General features: G+C 35.2%; 1 protein-coding gene across 4 annotated transcripts in view; it reads right to left on the reverse strand.

The window, feature by feature from the left end:
• Positions 1 to 23,579, reverse strand: part of LOC131043965 (uncharacterized) — a 195,237-nt gene that overhangs the window by 163,153 nt on the left and 8,505 nt on the right. For 3 of the 4 annotated variants that reach the window (XM_057977237.2, XM_057977229.2, XM_057977252.2), the window contains exons 4-5: positions 22,047 to 22,247; positions 1,162 to 1,265 (exon numbers count right to left, since the gene is read on the reverse strand). In XM_057977237.2, coding sequence (XP_057833220.1) covers positions 1,162 to 1,265; positions 22,047 to 22,247 — 305 coding nt within the window. The remainder of the gene's footprint in view (positions 1 to 1,161; positions 1,266 to 22,046; positions 22,248 to 23,579) is intronic. The other variant, XM_057977245.2, reaches the window with a different exon arrangement.

Here is a 23,579-nt window from a genome sequence, read left to right on the forward strand (position 1 = left end):
TGTTGCTAGATCATAATCATGGGCACCTTGTCCTTCATGCTAAACAAACTCACTACCATTCTCACCATGATACATGACGATAATATTTCTTTTATGGCATGTGATAGTGATTTGGCTCTAAACACGTCCCTCTACTATAATGATGCATGTAGGGATGATTATACTCCAAATTCTGTTGTTGGACCTGATGATGATGATGATATCCCTTATGATAGTAATTCCTCTAAATCCATTGATTCATGGCTCATTGATGAAATGTTTAGTGAGGAACTTAGTGATGCTTTCTTAAGTGATGAACATCCTTTATCCTCTCCCTCACGTGATGTTATTGGTAGCCCCTTATTCCATAATAATTTGGTTAATGATACTTCTAATGCACATCCTTCTAGAGAACCAGTGATAGCAGCATTCAATGGAAATGAAGATGCACTGTTATCCATTTTTCCATATACATAATAATATACATTAATTAATGCATTTGAAGATACATTGATTGGTAGAGCAAGACAATGGTTTGATTCATATTCCAGTTAACATACATCATTACATACTTTTATCATGTGCTTTAATAGATTATTTTATTGTTGGCTCCAGAGCATGCTGGTCAAGTGATTTTAATATTTCAATCTCTAATGCTCATGCCTTAGGAGATCTTATGGACTTATCTATGTGGACTGTTACCCTCAAAAAGACAAAAAACGCTCACAATATCTCCCAGTCTTCAACAGTTAAAAAGATTTTCATTATTTTTGCACATAAACAGAGAAAATCAAGCAGCAAACAGAAAAATCAAACTCTTCCCTTCCTCCTTAGTTACATATGACTAATTAAAAACACACCCAATTACATGATGAATTATTTATCATGGGCATACAAACAACAAAAAGTAAACCATGCATTGAGGATACTAAATGTAAAAAAGGAAAAGTAGGAACAATAATTATTGAAAAGAAGTGCTTGATACAAATATCAAACGTATCTATTGTTTCTCCTCTCTAGAAAAGCATATGAAATCAACAACTCAAACAAATGGCTTTTGAAAGAAGTAAGAACAGAGATTGAGCTGACTGCATAAATGGAAATTTATTAAGTACAGTACCATTTATAGTCATACACTATGGTAATCTATGAAATGTATGTGATATAAAAGGAAAATCTTACTCAGTAGCTGAGGCCAACTGTCTCACAACTAATGTTGAAGGAACGGAAACCATAGCGAAGGCCTTAACATAAGCATCTTCTTCTGCAGGATCCTTTTGTGGGCTCTAGAAATTAACCAACAAAACTACATTCGTAAGTTTACAAGTTAATATAACTCAGTAGTGTAAATTGTTATACTATTGATATTAAATTGATTCTTAAATTTCAAAAAGGATAAGTAGCCATGTAATAAAAGCTACATGCATGTTTAATAAAGTTGTGAAATAGAAACAATGTGTAGCAAAGAAAATGCTGAGAATAAGATTAGTGTAAACATATAATTGACCTCGTTTTAAATTATGCATGTGGATTAAGAGGTACATCACGCTACGGTGACAAAAGTATGCTCATATTAGCTGTCAATGCTACCATATATAATCAATAGCCATCCAACTAAAACTTATTAAACACTGGCATTTCACTCTTTGATTAAAGAAAAATTCTTCCAACAGAATTTCCGTGAGTGAGTTGGAGCACTCATATCTAATGAATGACAACCTTTTAAAAAGACAAACTATAACACATCTGTAACTCTTGACTTGACTGTTTAGTCAATGGACAGGAAGATTTTTTGAAATATTTTAAATCAAAACAAATTTTTGGAAAAACGTCCTAAATATATTTCACAACAATCCATAGACAATAAGCATGGTTTTGATCATTAAAGCCAACTACTCTCAATTCTCAGCTGTGAACTATAATGTCTTCTTCCTAACTAGTCGACAGAGTGAGCCATTAGCCTAGTCAGTCGAGTTCATGCAGGCTAATGGGTAAAACCGTAAAAGAATAAGGAACTCTAGAGGCATTCTACTTGGATTGGGGTATAATTTTATATTTTTTGTGGTCTAGGACTTTATTTTTTAAATAACATAAGGTCTTAAGTGAAAATTAAAATATTTCATTTATATTATTTAATTATTATAAAGTTAAAAAATTTGAGGGTCCCATCATCATAAGTTGTTTTTAAAAAGGGGAAGACTGGGGAGTCATAAGGTGACTTAATTAATAAATTAAAAATAAAAGAAACTTAAGGTGGCATCCAAGATGGGGAGTTATAAGGTGTTAATAATAAATTAAAAGAAGGCAAAAGGTGGCATCTAGCCTGGGAGACATAAGGGTTTCAATAAAATATTAAAACAAAATGAATTCCTCTCCATTTTGGGCGTTGGAATTAGGAAGGCATAAGGAATTTTAATAAATTAAAAATAAAGTGATTTCTCCTACAAGTTGGACATCTAATGGGGACTTTGTTAATTCATTCAAATTATTCATGTTTTAATATTTCGGTTGCAGCTTCTCTGGAGGCTTTCTTCTGGGTTAGTGAGGACGAACCCCTCGCTGATGACATCTTCTACACTGTTGAGAGATATAGTCTGTGAGATCTAAGATTATTATCCTACAGGAAACTCATGGATTCAACAGAATAAATAATTCATTCACTAATAGAGCTGTTGCAGATTTGCAGATTGGACAAGGTTTTGAACGATTTGATCAGACCAAATTGGGCGATTAGGGGCTGCAAACATCCTTCCATCATTCCATTGGCATTTGGCACTTGGAATTGAAAGTGTGGTGCCCAGATCTGAGGATTTGCAGGTCTGATTTTATTACAGCAGTGGTTCCCAGTCTATAACTTTTTTTGGGTAAGTTTGTCTTTGATATGTAAGGGTTTGTAATGAATTGGCTTGCTGTTATATTGTAGAAAAATCCAATATTTTGATCAGCATCTAAATCTGGAATATTCTACTCCTAAATTGCATGTTATTGGTGTTATTTTCAGAATTAGTATTTGCTGCAATTTATTATTGTTACCAGCTGATCCATCAAAAAAAAAAAAACCCTTTTGCACCTTTTGTCTAGTCTAAAAGATCACATCAAAAGAACAACACAGGCAGCATATTACAAGAACAAGGTGATGCTTAACAAATTTGTAAATCATATAGGATGTCAGACTTTTTGATGTCATACAGATATATAAGCAAAGTTGCCAAATCGGAATCAAGTATGTGCGTACAATATGCCAGTACAAAAAAATTGGGAATGGATATATTCTTGGTATGTTCACATCAAAAATGTATAAAATCATAAATATATACCGAATTGCAACATAAAACCAAGTCATACCACATATCATGCATATGCTAAACAAAACTACCATAAATTAGAATATGCTCCAAATGTTTTCCTTAGTCCTACTAAAAATTAGAATATCATCCAAATAAAACAAACCACTCATACAAAACTTCTTTAATCATAAAAGTTGTCTTCCATACATCCCCTTCTCTTATGCTTATCTTGTGATAACCAAATTTTAGATCTATCTTGCTGAAATATTTTTCTCCTTAAACAATCAATTATATCATCTTAGACAATGGAAACCTATACCTAAATAGTGTCTCATTTATTGCTCTACAATCTACATGCATTCTCCAATAACCTCATTTCTTCGATGATAGTTGTAATGTCCCCTTCCTAAGCAATTGGCCATTGGAGACAATTAGCCTATTCCTCGGGTTCCACATAGGCTAATGTGGTTTGGTTAGGACTCCATAGATCTTGGAGACAGTGTTGTTCACCCTCTTTCTCATTTTTGAGTCTTGCAATGAGTTCAGTGCATGAGGAGATTCCAACCAACACTTTCTATAGCATTTTCGGGCACTTGGTCCATTTTTACTATTTTTAGTAAGTGTTAATTGGGGCACTAACTTGGTCAATTGGCAACAATTTCATCTTGGAATGGTCTATGCATAGATTTAATATTTAGTAAATGATATTTTTTAATCAGAGGCTATTAATTTATTTAATAATGTAAAGCTATAAAGTTAGATTAAATATTTTAATTAAAATTATTAAATATTATAAAATAACTTAAATGGACACCAAGACGACAAGGAATATTAAAAGTGCATCAATGTTTTATTTTAAAAGGGTGTGTAATGTGGGAGACATAAGGGGGATTTAAAATTTAATAAAGTATTCTTATATGCCCAATGAGGGCATTGGATTTGGAGGGGAAATAAAGAGCTTTGGGAACACATTTGCAAATTATGTTGGAGACTTTTATGAGGAAATATTGCAGGTTGAACAGTGTTCTTCCAAGGGCTTTGTGAGGACAAAAACCTTCACAAAGGATATCCATTTCAAGAGTGAAAGATCTTTCCTACTGAATTTGCAAATGATTTCATTCAGAAACTACATCGGACCTTATTTGCATTAGATTTTCAGTTTGTATTTCCAGTTCGTTTTAAGGAAGATTTATTACGAATATTGCAAGGACGAAAGAGCAAATTTGGAAGCACAAGTTGCAGATTTCTCACTATTAATGTTGGCCGCACCATTCTAGAGAGAGATCGTAAAGCATAAAGAAAAAGAAAAGGGAAAGGGTCTTTTATAGTCCACGATGCCAACCATCTATGTATGGGTCTACAAATGGGTTAGAGCCTTATGAGACTACCTCGTACTCCTTGCGGGAGGTACCTAACTGCACTACAAACGAGGCGTGCATACCTTACCCCCTTGTGGGATTGGAACTTGTGACCTCTCTTTCAAGAGCACAAGTTCTCCACCACTAGGCCAACTCAGGCTGTACACATCCTAGGGCATGGGCATCCTAGGGCCAAAACACCTAGGTTTTGGATCAGATTTGAGCAGAGAATGAGGCATCTAGGAAATAAATTGCAGCTTGTGGGTATTTCACAAAATAAAAAATATCGGTGTTTATTAGTGTTTAGATCATCTGGGTATTGTTGCAAACATTTCTATTTGAATGTATGTTTCATATTAGCTGTCCAAAACACATTCACCATTCAGAAAACAAACAAACAAACAAACAAAAGGGTGTATATTACACTAGCATTGTCGGTACCACAAGAACTTAAGCTATCTCTACTTCCTCATTTTTCCACAACACTTGAACTTGTTTGTTCAATTCTTCATTCTCTACTAGTGTCATCCTATAAGAAGCCTTATTCGGTAGACTTGTTCCTAGAATCAAATCCATGTGGTGACTAATAATTCTTGTTCATGGTAATCCATCTAGCATATTATCTAGTATAATATCATTATATTATTTAACCAACATAGAAATCTTAGTTTGCAACAACACTCCATTTGTGCTATTGCATACCTTTGGAAAAATAGCAAAACACAATTCCTCATGCTTCAAACCTTCAAATTTCCTAACATCAACCAAACAAGCCCTGGAACAACTATTGATTCGATATCCTCTATCTTTCAATGGAGTAAGAATACGTTTCTCACCTCCCTTATCAAAGTATATGTATTTTCTCTACCATTATGTTTCTCATCTCCCTTATCAAAGTATATGTATTTTCTCTACCAATATGTATTTGACCAAAAACTGTTCCCTACCAAACACCTTATGTTTCTTCTATGACCATGAGATCGTGTAGGGACTTGGATGCTCAATCTTCTTCAATTTCATGTTTTCAACTTATCCACCATCTTACTTGACACAATTTTATAAGTACTTCCACAATCAATCATTACTTTGGAACATTTTTCCTTTAGTCTTACAAATTACTATAAATGAATTTCTTCTTTGGATTTGGTTCCTCACTATCCTCCTTATCAAATTTCAGCAAAACTCTTTTCATCAATAACGGCTCACCTTTTTCCAATCCATTCACTTGAGTTGGTGATCCCATAGTTCACATACTCGAACTCAATTTGGACTTGGCAGACCAAAAAAATTAAATTTCTTAAAAATGTAAATTTTATGCAAAATACAATTTAAATGCAAACCTATTTACAAACAAATTTTGTGATCAAATACTAGAGATTGTGAATCAAGAAGCAACTAACAACACAAGTGATGGAATTGCACAATAGAGTAAGTAATATAGGCAATGTGAATGAAAGAAGCGACCAAACTAAGTGTCATGAGCGGTCACATGATGAAGCAATAATTACCAATAGAGATCATTAGGGCAAGCAATTTGAGACTATTTGAGTGGCAAATAGCTTGTAATCACACAATAGAATAGATATGTGATGGTGTAAGTTATTAATTTGTGTGAATAACTTCCACTAGCAAGGACATATATTGTATGCAATCATGCATTAGAACACTGGCAAAACAAATGATTATGTGGAAAAACAATAAAGTGTAAATAATGAAACCTAACCCACGTGACAAAGGCAAGAAAGTCAGCAAAAATCATGAAATCACATGAATACATTATTTTTCAACATAAAATCCATGTTGAAACTAAATTTGTATATCACAACATCCCATAAGTTTTAGAGTTAGACTCACTAAGTACTCACATAATTTCAACTCTAAAACTTGTAGATTACTCACCATCTACGAGTCACAAGTTTTGATTGCAAAAACTCGACAACATACAAAGTTTGCAGGTCCTTGACAACTCAGTGAATAGTTGAACTATGGGCGATCCAACTAAATCTTCATCTAAATGTGTGGCTCTTGAAGTTCCTTCAAGTCTTCAAAGATCACCTCCTTGCAATTACCAAAACTCAAATGATCTATGTCCTTTCATACTTAAAACAAGTACTACAAAACGATCCACCACCTCCTCCTTCAAATCTACCTCTACCTAACTAAAAAATATTAGATCTATTACTATGGTAAGAACTATAACACTCGTTTGCCTTTACACTATTGGTTCCCCAACTTTTATTTCAATAACTCTTAAAGATTTACCTAATTCTTATGCTCAAAGCTACTCCTCAAAGTTAGGCCAACAAACATAAAACACTTACAATCATGTTTTCCTTTGCACTTCAAGCTCTACAAAACCTAGGTGGATTTGCCTTTATGACACTGAGTGTAAGTATGCAAGAAATCTATGCCTCGTCGTGAAGCAAATTTACTCTTGTATTCTTATGACAAGGATTTGAAAATTAGATCTTAAGACATGCAAGGATCCTTGTGCTCAATTTGTTTTAGATATGAGATTTCAAACAAAGAAAAAAATAAAATGGTTGAAAAAAGATATAATGTTTTAAGGTCAATTCCTATGGGAGAAAATGTACTAATCAATGCCTATCCAAGGTGACAAAGTCAACACAACATGCACATTCATTCATAACAATCAATACACTCCAATGGTCAATCTATAATTATCAACTTGCAATAATTTGACTTGCAATGGGCTAACAATGCGATCCTTCTTCAAGATCCATTCTGTTACAGCAATATTCTTTATTATCTTCAATGAAAGAAATTGCAATGTTGCTTGAACAAAACTAACAATGAAAATAGCACAAGTGCAACAAACGTGCATTGATGAGCATCACAATACTTCATTATTATGCTCAAAAGAATATTGAATCACAAACTGGAGATAATATACACTGAGAGCATGTATTCATGTACGCTCAAATCAGAGCATGTATAGTTATTACATAAAAACTGTAGTCAATGAATGCGTACCCAAAAAAATAAGACATGGAAACAACCAAACTGTTGTCTAAAGTCTTCTACAAATCCTCAAGACATTTTCCAAAAAACTCAAAAATGGCATTGAAACCCCTTTTAGAGACGAGAATCCAAATTCCAATTGCTGTGAGGAGAAGTTGTCTTCAAATTAAACAATTAGCACTAGGTATGCAAACTGGGCATCCTCTGTCATTACAGCATGCTATAGTTTAAATTTGTTCTGGAACTTGGAGATTTCTGCTATTAGTCCAACATGCAAGCACTTCCAAGTTATGGCGTGAACTCATGTGTTGCATGCCTCAAACTACAATTCTAGAGAGTTACCAACACTTGTTGGCAGCAAAAAACATGTTCCTAAAAAATTGCGGAAATTTGTGCCCTTATGCACAACGACAAAAAGTTAGGGGGTATTTTCCACTACAGAAGTTCAAGGGGTATTTTCCATTGCGGAAAATCAGGGATCATGTAGATATATTCCTCATGGGTTGGAAATTCCACAATTGCATAACTTCTTCAATTATGCTCGGATTTTCCTCAAATTTGAAACATGGCATCCCTAACACTAGGCAAATCCCGCAATTGCATAACTTCTTCAATTTTGCTCCTATTTTCTTCAAATTTGAAACATGGCATCCTTGACACTTTGAAAATTCCACAATCGCATGCATTCTTCAATTTTGATCAAATTTTCCTAAAATTTTATACATTGTATCACTGACATTAGGAAAATCCCATAATTTCGTAACTTCTTCAATTTTGATCAGAGATTCCTCAAATTTAAAACAAAGATACCCAATTGGATGTTCGAAAAGATGAAATCCTTGGCGACCCTCACACAGATTTTTGGCTTTTAAATTTGGATACCTAGGCCAAAAGGGGGGAATGAATACAACGACTAGAACATCACCAAAACATTACAAACCCAGAAAATTTCTTAGAGCGGTTACACAGGATGGGAAGTGAGACCTAACATTCACCATCATTGCCTTTTCCCCTATCATTGCCATGTGTTCTACCTCTCAAAAAAATTATGCCTCTTCCTTATTGCTTGATTTGTCTTATTTGAAATCTCTTTTTCAACTTGTCTTCTACCTTCAAGGCAAATTGATACTAATTACAAACTCGTCATGCTCAATTCTTCTTGAATGCTTCCTCTTGAACATTAGCATATCTTGCCACCTTCTCTTGATCAACTTCATGATGACCAGCCTTAATTGTCAACTTGTAGAACTCTTCAATATAATATGTCATATGCATATATTTTTGTCTCAAAATTCAATCTCTTAAATAGATCTCGCTGAAAGTTTGCAAGAATAAACCAGGTCTTCAACTTAGACACCATTCTCTCCCATTCTTCAAACTCAAAGTATTCTTCCAATTCAATCAGCCAATCAACCAATTCTTCAAGATTTAAACTACTAGAATAACTAGGAACATCAATTCAAAATCCCTTACTTAGTAATAGCCTCTTCAATGTGCTTACTTGATCTTCATCCTCATATCACTCTACAACTTGTTCATTTCCATTTATTCTTTCATCTTCTTCATCACTTTTATCATCTCTAGGCATATGCTTTCAAACTTGATGTGGCCTTAACCATGAACCTCCCAAGAACCAATAATGGCATAAGTATCATTATCTTTTGGCACAACATTCAAATTAATGGCACACAACCCATTAGACCTTCCTTAAGATGGTGGGGCAAGCTACAACTTACAAGAATGCATTATACAAAACTATACATGTAGACATGCTTACAACACTTAAGATCATCTGATTAAACTTTAAAGGCATTTTTTATGAACCAACGATTGTGTGCAATAAGATTACTGTTTGTTGATTTATATGCACTGTTCAATGCTTGCAACAAACAAGAAACCCTGCAAAATTCGAACCCACACAAGACTGCTTTTAGGCTTGGGATGCTCTGACATCACTCATAAAGACAGTATATTGTTAAGGGCGACAATATAATTGTCATATTACATAATAAAAAACAATTGTTTATTTGCACAACCCATCCAAATCATAACTATCTCATTTTGTATTTTTGTCTGTAGACACCCTTGCCTTATACTTTACTAAGCAGTGCATGTTATCAAAGTTAAATGTCCATTGATGGAAATGTTAATTGCATTTCTTAATCGTTATCTCATCTCCACCAATAATGTCAAATTTACTTACCAGTTATAGTCATGCAAGGAAATACTTGAGCACAAATATATCCCAGAGTTGATCATCTAAAACTCTACCAATCAAAGGGAATCTTGCAATTTAACCTCTTGATATGCACCTTAAAACAAGAATTCAATTTGTATATAGATGCAGGACTTATGACACAAGAATTTGACAGGAATATCAAAATCAGCCCTTGAATTGAGTTTAATTTTAATAAGAGATCTTCACCAATTTATTTCTATTAAAGGAAATATCAATACCTAATAAAACCAATAACTTAATCACATCAGAAGTGACTCGCTGCAGCTGTTGTATTTTTAGTACAACATAACAAAGGCATTTGATAAAGAGTAGTTGGATCCAACAAGAAGCCAACAAAATTTTGGAGCTTCATCATTAGGAACTTCAGCCCCATAGTGGATCATACTTATAGCAGCTAGCCTCATTGCCTTTGTCCACTTTGTGTTACTTTGTAAGTTGAACTATGTAGCAATATACTATGTAGTGTGCATTCACACTGTAATCAATGATCTCAAAATTAATGAGGAAATTCAATATTGTAATGTCCCCTTCTCCTTAGCACATGGACATTCACAAGGTTGGCCTATACTGACCCTCGTAGGCCAAGGAGTTGAGTAGGGGGTAGACGTGGCGGAGATTGGTGGCTTCACATCTCATTATAATATGGTCCTTTGGTGATATAAGGGGATAACACGTATCATGAGACATGTGCACTTTAATAATAATGAAATAATATTTTAAAAAGTGCATTTAAATAACATGTATAATAAAATAATATAAAGTGTACCTACCCCTATCTTCTAGAAGGTATATTATGATGAGTTATGAAAAGAATAAATAGAAGAGGGAAATACATGTTTTGGCATCAGTTGTTTGTTATCTTCTTGAATTGAGTTGTGGAGCCAAGGGTTGTCCACAGAATTGGTCTTAGGGAGTGATACCTCCCTTCAATCCGCATAACTAAGGAGGTGGAAGATCCTCTGAAGGGTTGCTTTGAGTGAGGAATATTCAGTTCTTCACATTGAGCTTATGGAGTTTTCATATCAGTTTTGAGGAGTTTGCTTCAGACCTTCATATTGCCAGGATTTTGTTCTTGGGTCATAGTAGATGCAAGCTTTCATATGTTTGAGTTCAGCGATCTTATCTAAAGAAGAGGGTGATGCTATTTGGTGCATTTTGGAGGTGAATCGAATTAAGTTGCAGCTATTTATCAGACTGGAGCAGACTTTACCCATCCCACGATCTTCATTCATTCATCATCATTAGTGCATCGAATTCCACATTGGAGGACAGCGATATCATTTGGGAGGCAAGGCGATTTCTTTTGTAGAGTTTTGGTGATAGATTCGGCCATATTTCAGTGTTTGATCAGAACGGACCTGTGCATCAAGAACCCTTCGATTTGGGTTGTAACTTCATGATTTGGCATTGAGACACACCATTGAATGAAGCGCTTTCCTCTAGGAGTGAGGCTGACCAGTTTAGGAGGTGATTTGGAGCCCTTGTATGCACTTCACGTTGACATCTCAGACCTACCACTTGCAGCAGCAGGGGCGGCATTGGACATGGTTCGATCTTGCACATTGGAGGCTCATTCTTAGTGGATATTGCTTGATTCTTCATTGCCTCGCTTAGGTGATTTATACCAGGTTCTAAGATAACACATCTTCACTGTATTTCTCAGTAGTTTGCATGTATGTCTTGGCTGTCTTATATCTTCAGACAATCTGATAATCAATACTCATTGGCTAAGTGATTGGACACTTGTTGAATGAATGTAATGAGCCTATTTGATTCATGAATAAAAGAGTTATAAGGCTGTCCCTCATTTAGTCATTGTTATATGAAGTTTGCCAACCGTTTGTCTTAATGATAGTCTGCTGTAATCTTTATTTCAGCATACTATACTATGTCATTGAAATCAAACAATAGGAAATAGAGTTGCATCATCATCCTAGATAGTAGTTTTATGTTTTGCAAGTCATCTATTTGTTGAAACAAAGGGTTATAATGTCAAGATAAGTCTAAGTACTTTGAAACAGTCATATGCCAAGTATTTGACGAAATTCTCCAAGGGATCAAAGTCTGAAAATTAAATCAGAATTGGTGAGGGACATTACAAATATTTCAAAATTCATGTCATACACTCTCCTTTAATTTGACTCTCTCTCTCTCTCTAATTAAGATGGCTCTAAATATAAAAAATCTCTTTTTTTCTTTTTTCTTTTTTTTCTGTTCCCAATTTTATCTCAAGCAAATAAAAGTATTTTGGTTTGCCAAGAATGATGTTTTCTTATATGAGCACAATTTAAGGTCTACCACTACTCAAAGTCTCAAACACAACCAAGACAGCAAATTGAAAAAACTATGAAATATATAGACTTTTAAGGATTTAAAACTTTTATCATGCACCCTTCTATAAATAACTTTAAAGACACAAGAAACTAATCAAATAGAAGCTACTTTGATTACATACACAAGTATACATCAAACATGAATATAAAAGAAGATTTTAACTAAAGGAAACAACAATTTTAAATATATAAATGTTGTCAAATAATTTACATGTACAAAACTCATGGATTATAATATCCATGATATCAAAAACAAAAATCACAATATGGAGCATGAAATATGGTAAAAAGGAGCTTGTATCCCTCAACCCACCATTACTAGCTCCATGTGGAATCATGCACTTGTATCTCATACAAGTCTGCAAATGCTACTATGCTATAGAAGCATTACTTAGGATAGGGTTTGACTCAGCAAACTAAAAGTATAAATGCGATTTAATTACTAGAAACTTCATTGGGAAAAAATAAAAAAGAATAAAAAAATTGCTCTTCCACCCAACATGGCCCAAAAATATTTTATCGCTTTTAACCATCCTCCAAATCCTTCAAAAAACACCTGACTTTCATTTAAACATTTTCAATTTTTTATGCATTTTTGTTATTTTCCCTAATCTTAATAGACCTAGCGAAGTCCACCCACTAGGACTCACCGAGTCTAGCGAGTCTAGCAGACTTGATAAATTTGACTAAACTTGTCGAGTATCCAAGTCATGAATCCCTAGGCCTCAGTTTGATCTACTCAACCTAGGACTTTCTAATTGTCAATGAGCCCCAACAAGTCTTGAAACTATAGCCAAAACCAATAAAGAGCAATATCAACAAAGTTGAGCATCCAAGAGAAGCAACAAAAATAATGACATCACTTTGCTTAAATCTAACAAAGTAAATGCAACTAAAATAATAAACATAAAAGTCTAGTTGAAAAAGACATGAGACCATTTGAATAACGATGGAAATTATAGGCAGGTACATAAGGATCCTCTAACAAAATATCAACATTTCTTCCTCAAGCAAGGAATCAAAACTGATCAACGGTTCTCTCTTAAGCAAGCAGTCAAACGAAAATTGATTTGAATGACCCAACTATGCCCCAAATTTATGGCACATCTAAGATACACAAAGTTCAAAAAATATGTTCCCTGAGACCCTCCCAAGTTATGATGTGGCAAGTTAATTTTCTGATAACCCTCCTAACTTATGTTGTGGCAAGTTACCTAGCAAATAAAATACAACTATTAGTCAGTAAAACTACCTATTTCAACAATAACTTCAAATTGTTTATCAACATTTTGCATGACTTGAAACTTGAAGAAAAAAGACTATCTAGTCAATTTGGATATAATCACATTATTTCCAAAATTGTCATTTGGTGAGATTGTTAAGGTGGTAATGGATGTGAAACTTCGACTTCAATCTACTTATGTTTTGAGTGGAATCTTTTGGAACAAATGGAAGATGTGGCCATGGGCTTTATTTTTTTCCCAACTGTCATTAATCTGTTTATGTTAAGATTTGAGAAGAATATAATTCAATCCTCTAACCTGTAACCAAAGTGGTGTTATCATTATGTTCTCAATAACTTCTATTAGACTTCCTTGCAGCAGGGACATACTAGATAAACTCTTAACATATCTTGCTACGAATGAAAAATACATAAATTTTACAATGGAATTTGAAGAAAACAATTATCTTCCTTTCCTTGACATCCTCACCACTAGAAAAGTAAATGGTTTTCTCTCCAAACAAGCTTACAGATGGAAAACAAATATGGATTACATTTTAGGGCAGAGTTGCACCATCACCCATCACAAAAGTCACAAATCTATGCATCTTATTTATTAGAGCTCTTAAAATTATGAATTTATTGCACCCATACGAAATTTACCATATCATGTCAAATTTCAAGCTAACTCCTTGTATTTCATCAAGTCAAAAATCATGTTTCAAAACCTTGTCATGGTCATCTCTTGTCTATGTCTTTGCAAGGCCAATGAAAATTGATGGAAAACTTGTCATTGATGTCAAAGTAATTTCTATGATTGCTTATGCAGTTGCTTATACAGTTGATGGTCTATATGTATATATGTATATAGTTGATATAGTTGATGGTGGGTCTTTATACAGTAATGGATCTTCAGAGTTACATATTCAAAAGATTTACTATGCTCAGGTTGTTACAGTGATATGTCATACTTGCTCTGTGGTATATATGTTAACAGTGGATATAAAAACTCTATATCCTATAGTATAGAGTTCATATACAGGCAGTACACAGATATACAGCTACAGATAGTGTTACTGTGCTAGGAGTTATACAGATATATATTATGGCAAGATCGTATTTTTGCAGATCAAAAAAATCAGATCAGATTTTATGACATATATATATTATGGTTACAAATGGAAGATCATGGTTCAACGATACCAAATGCTGATACATAGTTCACAGATTATATAATGGATTAAAATAGCGTCTTAGATGACCGGTTCAAATAAAGACCTTTGTGACTTCAACCAATACTAAGCAGTGAGTACATTATGCCTGAATAAGGAGGTTATCGGGTCTTGTCTCTTATCGGCAGATTGCATTAAATCTATTCTCCATTGATCGCCTTACTACTTATAAACCACTGTATCAAATACAACCAACTCCTTTAGAATCGTTGTCGTAGCAGAGACAGAAGCAACACATTAATCTTCATTCAACCGAAGAACACCAATAATATTAAAGACAAAGGATGCTATCATAAGACCATACAGTTATATGATATATATATATATATATATATATATATATATATATATGCTGCCGTTATAAGTCTTCTATAATATAGAGATGCACATAATAATAATTCTGGAATTACAAAAACAAAAGGAGGTTTTCAGACATTAATGATGCTGTGAAAATAAGAATAAGGAGTATACGGCTACACATATGTATGCTGTGAAGCCAATTATGAAAGGTGCATAATATTGAAAATATAAAAGATACTGTATGAAGTCAAAGTTCAGAATAATAACAAGATATAAAGGCAGATATTGAGTAATACATAGTTTGAATTTCATGTTCATTCTTTAAGAGAATGATCAGATTGGTGTTGCAGTTTTAGTTCATCATTTGCAGCAGATTTGTGAATAAATTTCATGGTCAGAATTTGTGCAGAAGTTGATGCTTGTTGAGTGTGAAGTAGGTGCTTCAATTGGGTAAAGTTGGTGCTTTATCCTTGTGGGTTGGTGCTCACTAAATTAGAATTGGGTGATGTTGGTGCTTTATCCTTGTGGGTTGGTGCTCACTAAATCAGAATTGGGGAGTTGGTGCTTCCTGTGGGTTGGTGCTCACAAACTTTAGAGGTTGGTGCCTACAATCTTTGTAAAAAACAATTATAAAAATACTTGCATTATAACCGTGGTTTTTTTCCCTCATTGGGTTTCCACAAGAAAAATAATTGTGTTCATTGTAAATGCGTATGATTCATTGAGTTGCAGCATTAATTCAGTTTCTTAAAAGAAGTAAAAAATTATATAATATACTGATTCACACCCCCACCCCCTCTCAGTATATTTGAGTGCTCTTCAGAAAGATCTTCCAAACATATCTGCCAAGGTGAAGAATGGAGTTCAATTGATGAAGTGGCAGTGGAAAATCACTAGGGCACAAGAATATTTTCTCCAATTGAGTGTACCATGCTAATATGAAGGCAAACAAAAGGTATGTCAAAACCTTGCAGACCCAGTTATAGGTCTGCCCTCAAAGGAAGATGGAAACAATCCAAAATATTCATGTTCATACATCAGAGTTTGCAAAAAAGTTGTAGCCAGTTAACTGGAGCGCACTTAAAAGAAGATGAATGTGAATTTTACCAGCTAAAATTTGCAAAGGCATTAAGATGTGTTCACTCCTTAACGACAAAACAAGCTTAAAAGAAGATGTGTTTACTCCTTAAAGGCACATGGCATCTAGAGAGGAAACAAGGCAGAAAAAAGTAAAGCCCATTAACAGGCACATACAGCTATAAGGTGAAAATAAAATTTGTTTCAAGTTAAAATTGGAGAGAAGGTGATAAAGCACATGCCCCATGACACAAGAACAATTTTTCAAAAGAAAAAATATGCAGTGCAGTATATAGGCATGCACCCAGAAGAGGAAAAACACATTTTCATCAGAACAACTTTATGTGCACCCATAGACCAGTTTGTGCTAATATAAAGGGCTGTCTGGTTTTGAGTTAAACTTGTGCACGAGCTATATAAAGACAGGCACCTTTCTATCAATGGTAGTGACCTTTCAAAATAAAGAACAGATCTGTTATTTATAGTAGCACACTTGGTGAGAAGACATTCAAATTTGGATTACAAATCAAAGAAAAAAAGCAGCTACATAATAGGCATGCGGTTGGAATACAAACTCAGATTTTTGACAAAAATAAAATGCTAAAAAGAGCACTATACAAAGACAATTTAAGGTAAAAATAGCAGATGACATGTACTCATAAATAACTCTCGATTCTTCATTCATTCTTCAAATTGTTTTCTTACAAACTTCGGTAGCAGCAGATTTCACTCAGAGTCTTCATCATTTCAGCAGGGGCAGCCGTCTTTTCAGAGAATTTCCATCAGTTTTTTGGCACGGATGTCTGATTTCAGCAGCAGTTTTCATCAATTTCCAGCAAGTTTTAAATCAATCCTTAGCAGGGAGTCTGACTTCAAGTAGAATTTCTATTTTTAACAAAAATTTCAGCTTTCAATAAAGCTAGATTTATGTCAGCTGTGTCTAGGGTTTTTGGTTAGTTTTTTGCTCTTATCTTTATTCAAATCCTTGGCTATCCTTCCACTTCAAATTGCCTGCAACTCAGTCACATTTAGCTAGATTTATAAGCAGATGTCAGTGGTACACAGTGAACACATTGACCTATCAAGAGGTATTTTTCCTTGGATGTGTGACAGATTTATTAGGGCTGGGGATGTTTATCATCATATCAGTTCTCTAACAGAAATATGAAAGTTTGATTAAACCATTTGCAACAATCAAAATGAAATCAGCAGCTTGCTATCAAACCTGGGTTTCCGCGATGCAGTATTATTTCCAATCCATTGTGGTTGCATCAGTTTTGGTAAATGAATTTCTTACAATTCAAGAAACTACCTTGTGCCATGTGAATGTAGAAGAATTGAATTTGAAAGAGAATCTAAAAAAATAGAAATAAGGTGCCAAAGAAGCTGTTGGATAGTGATCCCATTGAAGCAGATTCTTTAATTGGTCTCCATACAAAGTCGTGAGTATCCTGAAAAGCAACAAATAAGATCAGTAAGTGGTCAAGTTTTTTGCAAACTTGATTCAAGGGCTATAAAGACTCCATTCACCTTGCCACTTTATGAGGAAGCATTGGATGCCAAGCTTAAGGAACGTGAAAAAATGTGGTATAACAATGTGTGAAGTGTCAAAGGCATATCAGCAAGAAGTGGCTCAAGGAAGAAACAATCACAAGTGTGAAAGGTATTAAAGAGAGGTGAGTTCAAAAGTGAATTCTCCATCTTGATCACCTTGCTTAATCAGGTTAAGGAGAGGAAGACATAAGAATTTTCAAGCCATGGATATTCTAGCTTATGAGAACCATATGCAAGGAAGAGGTATATTTTGATTGGGCTATCTTAATTGGCGAGTGTTTGCATAAGCAATTGATAAAATGTAAGCAAACTCACAAGTACCGCATGACTTCATAAAAAGGGAATCTCATGGCACAAAGAGAAAGATTTTCAAGATTGAGCATAGTTGGACCTTGCAAGCAAACCCACGTTTTCAAACATTTGCCACAGTTTGAGTATGCTGAGTCTTGGAAATACTATAGGAGGGTAAAAGATGTCTTCTTAATGCACTCAAAAGAAAAGATGGATGATCAGATGCATATGAACAATTCAAAGCATGTTAAGGTATTTTGGATTGGGTAGATTAATGTATTCAGTTTCTGACTTTGAAATATAACAGGTTATTCAATTTTACATCACATTCATATATGTTGTTGAAATATCCAAGTGATGAGGTCATCATCATGGAGTGCCTCTGGCAGATTTTAGAGGTTGTTTACTCCCTATGGTGAGTTGTTCAAGCTCATGGAATAAACAGGAAGTACACACAGAACATATAACCAGCAACTATAATTACATTCAGAACATAAACTAACAGTCACAACAATATGGCAGAAAGAGGTTTCTTTTATTGCATTTTAGAAAATAGTACATCAACAACAACCTTTCCATGGTACCCTTACATTGCACTATATAACACACCCAGCGGTTGGTGGAGATGCCAACCGTCACAACTGCGGACTAACCCCTACAGGAACCAACGGCTGTCTTATTACACAAAAACATAACTTAGCAAAACTATAAGTATTAGCTTAATTGCGGCCTAACATCAACCCCCCAAAAAAGTAGTTGTCTTCCAGACGATGAAGACAAAATGGGAGCTGGTCAAAACTGAAAACTAAGACTGAGAGAGATGAGAAAACGTCCCTGGGGTGGTAGAAGCTAGAGCCTGCTGCCGGGACTGCTGAAGTTGCTCCATGTGGAGCCGTAGGTTCCTCTCGGCAACCAACTAGCATTCACGAGCTTTCTTCACCATGAGAACTGCCTCCATCAGATCCTTATCCTTCTACTCCACCTCATATGTCAGGACCGAGACCCTCTCCTCCAATGTCTTCATCTGAATACTCTGTTCGGCCATACGGGTCTTTTGTAGTGCAGCCGCCTCCTCTAGCTCAATTCTAATCTGCTTTTCCACAGCAGTAAGTTCTATGCGTTTATCCAACTCCTTCTGAATTCCAGCAGTCTCTTCCTTAGCAACTCGTTGTTCAGCCTGGGCCCGCTACATTTGAAAATATAGCTCCCTATAGGAGCTCTCCATACCCTGCAAGGTGGGGCCAAGTGCCCCCTGGCCGTGCATGATGTGTGTGCCCTGCCAGGTTGCCACCATCTCAGGAGTCTCGGTTGCTGGCCAGCCATGTTGGACGAACTACTGTGTGAACTCCTCCTGGCATCCGGAGGTCATAAATGCCAGAAGCTTCTCCGCTTCTGGTAGGGCTCCTGCATCAACGCGTAAGGCCAGGTCGGCGATGCCTCGTGCTACCTCTGTAAAGCCCTGCAACTCCATCATGAATCGCCGAATGGATCCCACTGGGTCCTGTGAATCTGGCTGTGAAATGCAAAGACCCCGAAAGGGATCCTTCCCTGGTGACTACTCTGTGTCCATCATCCTGTTGTTCCCGGATTGGAAGCTCTCATCCTCCAAATTGATGATACTATGTGTATTCTCCTGTTCGCTCTCCCCCTTCCTCGGGGTTTGCCCTATGTTTCTGATCCCCTCATCCTGAATCTGCTCTTGGCCAACTGCCATCGTGCGTGGTGAAGGGGGAGGTGGTGTGTGGGGTGCAAGGGCAAACTTCCCCAGCCAACTGTCTAGGGATGCAGCCACGTCTTGCTCTTGATCTATCTCCCCTGCCACGAGAGCATCCAGTCCATCCAGTTCTTCTTGTATTGGCCCTTCATCTGTATGCAATATGTCATCTACACTTTGTCCTACGCCGTTAGCCACAGTCACTCGTACGTCTCCACCCGAAGGTACGACGCCACCCGGTACACCTCCACCTGAAGGTTCTACCATTGTCATCCGTACATCTCTCGAAGGTGCTGCCATCTGTACGGCTACATCTCTTGAAGATATGCTGTGAGCTACATATCTCGCTTCATGACAACCCCTAAAAGCAAAGCATTGGGTTGCAGTGAAGCATGTACTAAGATATGTGAAAGGGATACTTGCCTTTGGCATTTTGTACAGTAGAACCAAAGATCCTCGGCTAATTGGTTTTACAAACTCAGATTGGGTAGGTTGTGTTGATGACAGGGAGTCTACTTCTAGGTATGTCTTCAGTCTTGGTACAAGTGCAGTCACATGGACCAGTAAGAAGCAGCAAGCAGTAGCTCTTTCCTCAACAGAAGCAGAGTATCGAGGAACTGTTAAGGGGGCATGTGAGGCAGTTTGGCTTTGAAGGATGCAATCTAACATGAAAATGTCTCAAGCAAGGCCTTCACCCTTGTTCTGTGACAATCAAAGGTTTTTGAAACTTGCCAAGAATACAGTCTTCCACGAGCACACCAAACACGTAGAGCTTCATTGTCACTTCATTCGACAACTTGTTGAAGATGGAAATGTGGTTTTGCAATATGTTCCAACTTTGGATCAAACTGCAAATGTTCTCACCAAGTCTTTGAGCTCGGACAAGTTTGTAAAATTTAAGGGGCAACTTGGTGTAGTTGATAGGATGACCATTAAGGGAGAGTATTAAAGTATTTATTATATTATTTAATGGACATTTAGTTTAAGCTTAGTTTAGCAAGATAGATTCTATTTCAATTTCATGTTATCGATTGTTTCTTTTTAAAACATCGTAATGTAATTGCCTATATGTAATTCGTTTCACTTCATTAATTATATATGCATTTACCATTTCACAAGGACCTCATCTCTTCTCATTTCTTATATCTTAAACTATTGTTATTTTTCATATTTGTGAAAGTTGTAATATATGGTAATTGGTGAACCTTTTTTAATGGCATGGAAAAGTGGTATTTGTATGTGTATCTTATACTTGTATTGGAATGTCATCCATCCATGTTTGGAATGTGATCTCTCCTTTGTACCCATGTAAGAATCGTGATTTATGCTCAAATTGAATCTTGTTTTGGAATGAAATATCATGATGGTGCATGTATCCTAATGTGTACTTGTGAAGGAAAAGTGATGGATAAGTCATGTTCTATTTTATTTCAGATGATGTGAATATATGGAGATCATTAATATTATTTTTACGTCCTCGATTCTTAAATTTGGAAGTTGCACGTGATTGCATATCCTATTGTCACATTTTGGGTGGATGATAAATATTTGCATGTAAACAATGCATTTTTTGGTAAAAACGAATATGAATGTTTTGTGAATTTTAAGGACGACATAATGTGATTTAAGCTCTTTTGTATTGGTTGTTTTAAACCTTTCTTTAGCAGCTTGTGATTCAAGAAATTTATGTCATATCTTGCATAGGTTGCTTTAGGCTTGCCTAGTCCTTCACTCATTTTGGGGATTTTTGTCTTGTCCATGGCTTATTTGTGAGGATGTTTGAGTGTTGTGAGTCCATCCTTGGGTGTTTGCTTTAGGGTTTGAATGTGGTCGCGATGAAGCATGTGTGTTAGTTCTTTTATCACCTGTCGTTGGTGTAGATGATGTGAGTTGACCACTTCATCATCAATTGTGAGGAGGTTCTATATCCTCTTCTCATCATGTTGACATTGTTCCAAGATGTTTGTGTAAGTCTGCGGCTTATGTTTCTATGTTGGTGTGCATTGACCTTGTGTTATCAAGCTCTTCATGGTGTCATTGTGTGCAATGGTCAGAATGTTGTTTTGTTTCGATGACATCATGTGTGTAAGTGTGAGGTTGTGACATGTGTTTGTTGCAATTGTAATAGAAAAAAATTGTTCATCTATGTTTTGTCCACTAATGTCCTAATCTAAAAGTTGTGGGGCACTACAAAGATGACCATGATGGATATTAAAACATAAGAGTAAACTACCCATCAGTTTTTCAATCGGCAGAATTGGTTCAGTAGCATCTTATGTATTCAATGAATTTTTAAAGGACTAAGTAATGAATTGAGATATCAGATATTGGTTCTATTTATAAGGCTAATCCTAAATAAGGAAATGGTGCACTTGATGATATCAATAATAGTTGCATCAGTCTATGTATATTGAAATACAATATTATGCATCCTTTACTATTTGTCTAGCACATAAAAGATACTAATTAAGAAGTTACCTCCATCTCCAAATAAGCCACGGATTCATTTTGAAGAGACATTTCATTTAGATATTGTGGTGCAAGAAAACTATCTTGTTTCTTATCCTTCTCTAAAACCGTCTGCTTCCCTTCTCTTGCAAAGTAGCGTCTCCAGAACTCCTGCTCTCTCACTTTCTTTGGTATACTCCTAAATCTCACATTTTGTGAACTTTCATCATACTGCAGTAGGAATGTAAATACAAGTTTTGATTGTTACATTCACAAATACTATCTTGCAGAAAATTAAAAAATGTCGATGACCACTAAATACAAATGGTTTATTGTATCAAACTACTGTTTTCTAATAAAGACTTGTGTTGCTACCATTTACATCAAATTCTATAAATCTTGCATGGGTGCATCTATGCAGTGTACAACTCTAATGATAAAATTATGTTTCACAAATAGATTTTGCACAAGCTAAAGCTAGAGTTATTACAGTATTAAACCAAATGCACAAAAATACAACAAGTAATAGATATTGATGAAACAATGTTTATTTTGTAGATTTTGTTATGCCACTTTATCACCTGCAAATTTGCAAGCTATCATTAGAAGCATCAAATATAAGTAAAAAATGCATATTGGCAGATTCTGCGCATTTGGAAATCCCTGTTAAGAAAATAAACTTGCAAAAGCAATAGCAGTTCCACATTACTCTTATTATACGCAGGCTCATTCCTGACAAGGTCCAATATAGACTTTTTGTGAATAAAAACACAAGTTTATGATAGTATGTAACTAGAATCTTGCTGTCAGTGGGGATGAATCCAAATTGTAGAGTTTCTAAAAATAAGAAAGGTAAGCTTACAGAATTACATGTTTATAATACCATAGCTTTCCATGAAAAAAGACCCATATGATCTCCATAAAAAGACAAAAAGATCTTAAAAAGAAACTATTTTCAATTAAGTAGCTCAACAAATAAAACAAATGCACAAAATACTACAAGTAATAAATATTAATGAGACAATGATTTTGTTATGCCACTTTATCACCTGCATATTTGCAAGCTATCATTAGAAGTGTCAAATAAGTCAAAAAATGCATACTAGCAAATTCTGTGCTTTTGGAAATCCCTGTTAAGAAAATAAACTCACAAAAGCAATAGCGGTTCCACGTGACTCTTATTATACACAGACTCATTCCTAACAAGGTCTAATATAAACTTTTTGTGAATAAAAACACAAGTTTATTATAGTATGTAAACTAGAATCTTGTTGTCAGTGGGGATGAACCCAAATTGTAGAATTTCTAAAAATAAGGAGGGTAAGCTTACAGAGTTACATGTTTATGATACCATAGCTTTCCATGAGAAAAGACCCATATGATCTCCACAAAAAGATCTTAAAAAAAAACTATTTTTAATTAAGTAGCTCAACAAAGATGATGTTATATGAAATGGAAATATATAAAAATCCTAGTTATGCCAATTTATGTTTGATAGAAGTCAGAGTAAAGATAAAAAGTGATAATACTATTCAATAACAAATGTTCACAAATAGCTCTAAC

This window comes from Cryptomeria japonica, chromosome 6 (genome assembly GCF_030272615.1).
Source record: "Cryptomeria japonica chromosome 6, Sugi_1.0, whole genome shotgun sequence".
Taxonomy (NCBI): Eukaryota; Viridiplantae; Streptophyta; class Pinopsida; order Cupressales; family Cupressaceae; genus Cryptomeria; species Cryptomeria japonica.